The following is an 8,355-nucleotide window of genomic DNA, read 5'->3' as shown; positions in this document are numbered from 1 at the left end:
TGTTTAATGTTGAATATCAACTTGAAGCTTGGATTTGATCTTGAACATCGAGTCTAGGTTTCTAGTTGATATTCAACACTAAGTCCAAGTCCAATGTACCTATTTTGATGTTTAGAATAACCCCTTCAAATTTGGAGGGTTTTTATGACCAATTTGTAAATTTCTGGGAAAAAAATAAAATTTGTATTTTTTCCAAAGTAAAAAAAAATAGAGGTAAAAATGGAAATGTTACAGGCCCATTGTATATAGGTTGCCGGATTCACTAATGAGAGTATGAGAATTCAAGTTAAAAAATCAATGCTCTTGAGTTCAAAATATATTTTCTTTAATGCTTCAACATGATTTACTAAGAAGGAAAAAAACAATATTACAGCTTCTATTTCTCTTTAATGTTGTCAAGTTTCCTCATTGCATACAACACATGAAAACTCATGAACAACTTGTGATGCTTGCAATGCTAATGGAACAATATGTCCATAACATTCATTCTTAGTGGGGTTTGGCATCCCTCATTGCTTCAATAAACTTCTCCATGTTAGCATTGGATGAGCCTTGAGCTTGCACAGCCCTCCTTGCAGCATCTCTCAGCTTCCCAACTCTTCTTCTCATCTCCTTTCCTTTGTCTTCTTGTAAGACCATCCTCACAACCCTCTCCACTTCTGCACTTTCCACCATGCCATCATCTTGCCTCTTGATACTCATCCCAACCTTCCAAATGTCAACCACAAACTTGCAATTTGTAGTTTGATCCATACAAATCGGAAAAGGGATCATGGGCATCCCCATGCTCAAGCTCTCCAATGTTGAATTCCATCCACAGTGAGTTAGAAAGGCGCCAACAGAAGGGTGGGACAACACTTGCAGCTGAGGTGCCCATGGGATAATTAGCCCATGATCCTTAGTATCCTCAATGAAATTTTTGGGCAATATCTCTGATACATCTTGCAAGGAGGATATAGGCCTAATCACCCAAAGAAAAGGCTGCTTGCTAGCCTTGATCCCCAAGGCAATGGCCAGTAGATCTTCTGCAGTAGGGTTGAACATACTCCCAAAGGAAATATACAACACGGATTGCGTATGCTTACTATCTAGCCACTTTATACTGTCGTTCTCCTGCAGCAAGCTTGCGCCAACACTAATGTCCTTCATGTCACTGCCCTCCTCCCAGAGGGCAGAAGGGAGCAAAGGCCCTACAAAAGAAACCGACAAGGGCAATTCTATTTGCAGTGTCTCGCAAGCGTCTTTCTCAAGCTGCTCATAAGAGTTGATGATAATTGCATCACAGCTCTCTCAAAAGCTTGAAGATCATTTGAGAGAGGTCGTCTACCTCGTGCACACCATATATAAAGGTGTAACCTTTTGTTAATCGGTTCATGCAACGAGTGCCTCCTCTCTGTCTCTACCTCGTGCACACCTTTTATAAAGGTGTAACCTTTTGTTAATAAACGAATCGGTTCATGCAATGAGTGCCTCCTCTTTGTCTCTTGTGCAATCTACCTCGTGTAACGGCTGAGTGCTTCTGATCTTGTTTATCAATTGATTAAGTGTTGTGTTAATTGATCTTGTTTATCAATTGTGATTAAATGTTGTGTTAATGATGTATAATTTGTTATAATTACTGCTATGTTCTTCCCCCCCTCGAAATTCAGCATGGTATCACAGTAATAATTATAACAGATTATACATCAAAGAGCCCATATAGGCCAACCCCAAAGAGGTAAACACACATAAAATAGCCCATAGAGGCCAACCCCAAAGAGGTAAACACACATTAAAAAAAAGCCCATAGAAGCCAACCCGAAAAATGTAAAAGAGCCCAAAGCCCCAAAAACAAAAAAAAACAATAACGCAAAAAAGACCAATTAACAACGCCCAAAGTTGCAATGCCCATCAATGAGGCATTAATTAAAGAGCCCAAGAGGCCACTAAAATTAATTTTGGAAACACTTTGACAATTTTTTTTGAATCATTTGTAAATAGTAACTTGTACACAATTACATATAGTTCATCACTTTTATATAACCATTTATATTTCTACATCTTTAACATACCATATTTCATTTGATACTACTCAAGGATCATATAGCATCTTATATTTCTACATCTTTAACATACCATATTTCATTTCATACCATATTATGATAATCTTATGATTTAAATCCATAAATTGGATTTAAGTTTAGAAGATAGTTATACTATCATAATTGTATTACTAAGTTTATTCTTTCCAAAAATATTAAAAATTATCAGTAATAGCAGCGGAGCTATGGCAAAATTTTTAATTCATTCTTATGGATAACGTGAAAAGAGGACATCCTACCATATTCTAGGATTGGTAATCCTATGCTAAAAGAATGATTTTCACCACATTCAATGGAAAACTAATTTTTAAGGTTTATGCATAATTAAATAATTAAGAAAAGAGCAAATTATGGTAATTTTATTTAAATGATAAAAGAGGAATTTCCATGACATTTGGAATTCAATCATTTAAATTGTGAAAGTGAAATTCTTGGCATATTGAATTAATGGATATTTTTATTAAAGAAAAGAGAAATTTTAGATAAATTTATTTGATGATAAAAGAGGAATTCCCATGACATTTAGAATTCAATCAATTAAATGTAAAGAGAGGAATTTCCATGATATTTGAGATCCAAGAAATTAAATGGAAAAAGGAGAAATTTTTAGTATAATTCAATTTATGAATATTTATCAAAAGTGAAATTTTGAGCATTATTGGGAAACATGGGTAGAATTGATTTTTGTAAATCCCATGAATTATTTTATTCAAAAGAAGAATATTGAACATATTTCACTAGAGGAATTTGAGAAAGAATATGAAAATAGTCGTCTTGAGAAAAAGAACCTTTACCTAGGCCAAGCAATTAGCAGAAATATTAGAAAAGTCCCATCGGTATCGAAGTAGAAAAAGCTACTAAATGATAATGAGATGTGATAGGATGTGAATGGATGTGATAAGATGTGAATGGGATGTGATAGGATGTGATAAGATGTGAATGGAATGTGATAGGATGTGAATGGATGTGATAAGATGTGAATGGGATGTGATAGGATGTGAATGGATGTGAGAAGATGTGAATGAGATGTGAATGAGATGTGAAAGAGTGTGAATGGATGTGATAAGATGTGAATGGGATGTGAATGGATGTGATAAGATGTGAATGAGATGTGATAAGATGTGAATGAGATGTGAATGGGATGTGATAGGATGTAAATGGATGCGATAAGATGTGAATGAGATGTGATAGATTATGAATGGATGTGATAAGATGTGAATGCGATGTGATAAGATGTGGTGTGATGTAAATGTATGTGGATGAGATGTGAAGTAAATGGATTTGGATGTGAATGATGAGATGAGAATGAGATGTCAGGTTATGAGAAAGGATAAGACGTAAAGTAAATGGATGTGGATGTGTATGTGAAAGAATGTGATGTAAATGAATGTGGATGTGAATGATGAGATGAGAATGAGATGTGAGGTTATGTGAAAGGATATGATGTGATGTAAATGGATGTGGATGTGATGTGATGTAAATGGATGTGGATGAGATGTGATGTGGTGTAAAGGGATGAGGATGTGAATGTGATGAGATGTGGATGGAATGTGATGTGATGTGAATATATGTGGATGTGAATATGTGAATGAATGGATGGATGTGAATAGATGTGCATGTGAATGACTGGATGTATGTGGATGAATGAGATGGAATGTGTATGGATGTGACAAGATATGGATGGATGTGGATGTGATATAATGTGGATGGAATGAATGAGATATGATGTGGATGTGAATAGACATGCATGTGAATGACTGGATGTATGTGGATGAATGAGATGGAATGTGTATGGATGTGATAAGATATGCATGGATGTGGATGTGATATAATGTGGATAGAATGAATGAGATATGATGTGGATGTGATGTAATGTGGATAGAATGTATGTGATGGGATGGGAATGCAATGAATGTGATGGATGTGAAAAGATGCGATGAGATGTGAGTGGATGTGAATATGACGTGATGTAAATAGATGTGAATGGATGCGATGAGATGTAATGTGGATAGAATGTATGTGATGGGATGGGAATGCAATGAGAATGTGATGGATGTGAAAAGATGCGATGAGATGTGAGTGGATGTGAATGTGACGTGATGTGAAATGGATAGGAATGGATGTGATGAGATGTGAGTGGATGTGATTGTGACGTGATGTAAATGGATGTGAATGGATGTGATGTGATGTGATGTGAAATGGATGTGATGTGATGTGATGCGAATGGATGTGATGTGATGTGATGCGAATGGATGAGATGTGATGTGAGTGGATGAGATGTGATGTGAATGGATGAGATGTGATGTGAATCGGGATAGATATGAATGGATGAGATGTGATGTAAGTGGATGTGATGTGAATCGGGAGAGATGTAAGTGGATGTGATGTGATGTGATGTGAATCGGGAGAGATGTGAGTGGATGTGATGTGAATCGCGATAGATATGAATGGATGAGATGTGATGTAAGTGGATGTGATGTGAATCGGGAGAAATGTAAGTGGATGTGATGTGATGTGATGTGAATCGGGAGAGATGTGAGGAGGATGTGAGTGGATGTGATGTGAATCGCGATAGATATGAATGGATGAGATGTGATGTGAATCGGGATAGATGTGAATGGATGAGATGTGATGTCAGTGGATGTGATGTGAATCGCGATAGATATGAATGGATGAGATGTGATGTGAATCGGGATAGATGTGAATGGATGAGATGTGATGTGAATCGCAATAGATATGAATGAATGAGATGTGATGTGAGTGGATGAGATGTGATGTGAATCGGGATAAATGTGAATGGATGAGATGTGATGTGAATCGCGATAGATATGAATGGATGAGATGTGATGTGAGTGGATGAGATGTGATGTGAATCGGGATAGATGTGAATGGATGAGATGTGATGTGAATCGGGATAGATATGAATGGATGAGATGTGATGTGAGTGGATGTGATGTGAATCGGGATAGATGTGAATGGATGAGATGTGATGTGAGTGGATGTGATGTGAATCGCGATAGATATGAATGGATGAGATGTGATGTGAATGGATGAAATGTGATGTGAGTGGATGAGATGTGATGTGAATGGATGAGATGTGATGTGAGTGGATGAGATGTGATGTGAATGGATGAGATGTGATGTGAGTGGATGTGATGTGATCGCGATAGATATGAATGGATGAGATGTGATGTGATGTGAATCGAAAGAGATGTGAATGGATGAGATGTGATGTGAGTGGATGTGATGTGATGTGAATCGGGATAGATGAGAATGGATGTGAATCAGGATAGATGAGAATGGATGAGATGTGATGTGATGTGAATGGATGGGATGTGATGTGATGTGATGTAAAGATTTACTATAAAAATAGTGGGTTTTTAATTTAACCTACATTGCTATCAATCTCGGTATAGTTAGATAAAAGATATTTCCACACATTGGCAATAACATGCCATCCACATGAGGTAGATTATTTTTGTAAGCCACTTGGCTGATTCAGAAACTTATACTCTGTGTCCTTTTTATAATTTGGATATTCATCTTCAATAGCCGCAATAGCTCTTTTACATGCCCTATTAAAAACCAAATTTGAATATAAGGAAAAATAAAGTATGAAGCTCAATATTCAAGTTATTAAGGAGAACTACTTACAATTTAATATGCCCATGCATGCCAGTTAGGCTGTTCATGAAAATAACAGTCCTTCTCATAAGATTAATGATACAAGCATTCCAGTGTCCAATGGAAAAAAGAAAAAGATATATTTGAGAAAGTAAATATTGTATGTCAAATATTTAAACACATAGTACTCATCAGTTAGAGACGAACCTCTCTACATATGGCAAAACAACAAAACAAATGTTCTTATTTCTCATTGGCTTGAAATAGGATGCCAACTCGGAAGTCTTCTTCTTCATATCAATCAATGCAAGCGACACTAAGGGATCACAAATGAATATTTCGTTGACTTGATTTGGAAGCAATTCCTTCATAAGTGCCCTACAAGACTTTATGAAGGAATGAACAAAATATGAGAAAATATACATATGTGAAAAATGTAGTCATACCTTATACACATGAGAACAACACTGTCATTGATCTCCCTATCCTTCTCTACAAGCATGTAAAGGTCCCTAGGTGCAATATAGAGATAGTCTTTCTCCACTGTGCCAACATTGTAGATTAGCTGCAGCCTGCCCTGGTACTTGGGCAAGCCTTTGAGTATTGGCCTTCTCAGACTGCACAAGGGTCTCTAAGTTATCATACACATGTGAGACCTTTTCAATCACCTCCTCCTCCTTTTCCTTCACTTCCTCCGCATCCTCCTCCTCAGAACTCTTATCATCTGGCTTAGATTTCTTAACCAACTTTCTTTTCTTTTTCTTCTTGGGAGGGGAAGTAACTTCTTCAACTTTAATATCAGTTGCCTTTGATTTCCTTTTCAATGCTGGGGAAATTGCAAGGATCTCAAAGGATTTCTTATCCCTCATTGGTAAGGGACGAAGAAATTTATCAAACATGTACCTCACCCTGCTAACAAGTGTCATGTCTCTGTCTATCAAAGTGACTCTTCTTGCATGGGCAGCACATATGAAGATATCATTCATGAAGTCTATAAGAAAGTCTTCACAAGCTTCTTGAAGACATGCCAGTGCACTGCTCTGCCATCTATAATGTCCTTTCCCTTTGATACTGTCACTTACTGTTCTTACTATTCTAAGGAATGGTGCCCTAGGGATGAGCAAATGTGTAGCCTCTTGTGGTTGCCTTATCTCAGCAAACAATTTCTTTTGTCTCTGGAGGAAAGTTCTTGCCTTAGATAAATTGGTTTTACCCTTTACTTTTTTCTTTCTCTCTAATGTTTGATTAGAAGTGGTTGTCTTTGGCTCTTGCTCTGGCACTGAATCTTTAGGAAGGGAGGGATCTAGGTAAACCATCCTCACAGTCTGCTTTGTACGAGCCATACTGCAAGGAAGCTACGGTGCGATAAGAGAGATCAGAGCATGCCGGATATGTTTACTCGCGCCATGGGAGGAGGGCAAGAAGGCGTTGAGGGCGAGAGGCTATCCATGGTGCGATAGGAGGTATTGGAGCCTGTTGGATATGATTGATCACACCAGAGTAGTCGCTTTCAACAGCGCGATAAGCCTGATTGGACCCTACTGGATGAGTCTATTCGCGCCATCGAGGGAGGAGGGCATCGAGGGAGGAGGGAGAGAATGCGCTGTCCACAGTGCGATAAGCCTGATTGGAGCTTGATGGATGGTAGTACTCATGCCGTAGAGGGAGGATTGTAAAGTTTTGGAAATAATCACATAAAAACACACGCGCCGTCAATGGTACCGAACAAAAAAAAAGAATATTTTACCCATTTTATAGAATACGATGTCATCATTGCAAGGATGACATAAGCCCTACAACGTGGTACTCCGATGATGATATCAGCCCTACACATGGCACAACGGCATATTTTGGATGACCTGAGTCCTTTACATGTATGACATCAGCCCTAATAAGATCTATATATAGTCGTGCCTTGTTTAAATTTTTTATAGTCGTGCCTTGCTTAAATTTTAAATTTTTTATTTCGGTCCTCCTTCTTTGCCCTTTCCTCCACACGCGCTTTTAGTTCAACCTTCAGTTCACCGTGCGATAAGAGAGTTTGTTTATAGCCCTTTCTTCGTCCTCGTGCCGTGGATTGGCTTCCTTCCCCCTTCACTCATGCCTTGGTTCACTGTGCGATGTAATTTCGCTTCTTGTTAGTTATTCATCTTCGTGCCGTGGTGCCATCATGGAGCAAGTGGTTCACTCCTATTATCCTTTGGAAGATGTAGAAACACTTGAAGAGGTAAAAGATGAGCCTAGTGCCAATGAGAACCTATTTGATTTATTAAGGAGAGCTAGGCACGATGAACGTCTTCCAGATGTTGAGCCTATCATTAGGGCCAATTTGGACAAGAAAAGGGCTGTCTAAGGATCTAAAAAGGGGCAACTTAAAAAAGACCATGAAGATCTTACCAAAACTATTCAACATGGGTACTCATTGGATAGAGCTCATCAAGCGCCACCTGTGGACCATTTGAGCGCTAAATTTGGAGTTCATATGTAAAAGTTATGGCTAAAATAGTGCAAAATGTTCCAAAAGTAAGTGAAGGAGATCTTGACACGTGTACAAAAATGCCATACTTCTTAACACGTGGCTCCTCCTTGACCCTTAGATCAAGAATAGAGAAACCCTAAACAGCCCTTTTTTCATCCAAATTGGCCCTAA

General features: G+C 38.0%; 1 protein-coding gene across 1 annotated transcript; it reads right to left on the bottom strand.

Annotated features, from left to right (window-relative positions):
- Positions 1 to 489: 489 nt before the first annotated feature.
- LOC147618557 (UDP-glycosyltransferase 74D1-like) lies at positions 490 to 1,149 on the bottom strand. Its single transcript, XM_086775267.1, has one exon. It carries the CDS (start codon positions 1,147 to 1,149, stop codon positions 490 to 492), a length of 660 nt encoding a protein of 219 aa, XP_086631393.1.
- Between the last annotated feature and the right edge of the window lie 7,206 nt (positions 1,150 to 8,355).

Source organism: Cibotium barometz, chromosome 35, assembly GCF_041138505.1.
Source record: "Cibotium barometz isolate CiBa-2024 chromosome 35, ASM4113850v1, whole genome shotgun sequence".
Lineage (NCBI taxonomy): Eukaryota > Viridiplantae > Streptophyta > Polypodiopsida > Cyatheales > Cibotiaceae > Cibotium > Cibotium barometz.
This window is presented reverse-complemented; position numbering and strand designations above follow the sequence as displayed.

Coding starts and splice junctions, on each gene's coding strand:
- LOC147618557 (XM_086775267.1), bottom strand. CDS start 1,149: ATGAAGGACATTAGTGTTGGCGCAAGCTTGCTGCAGGAGAACGACAGT.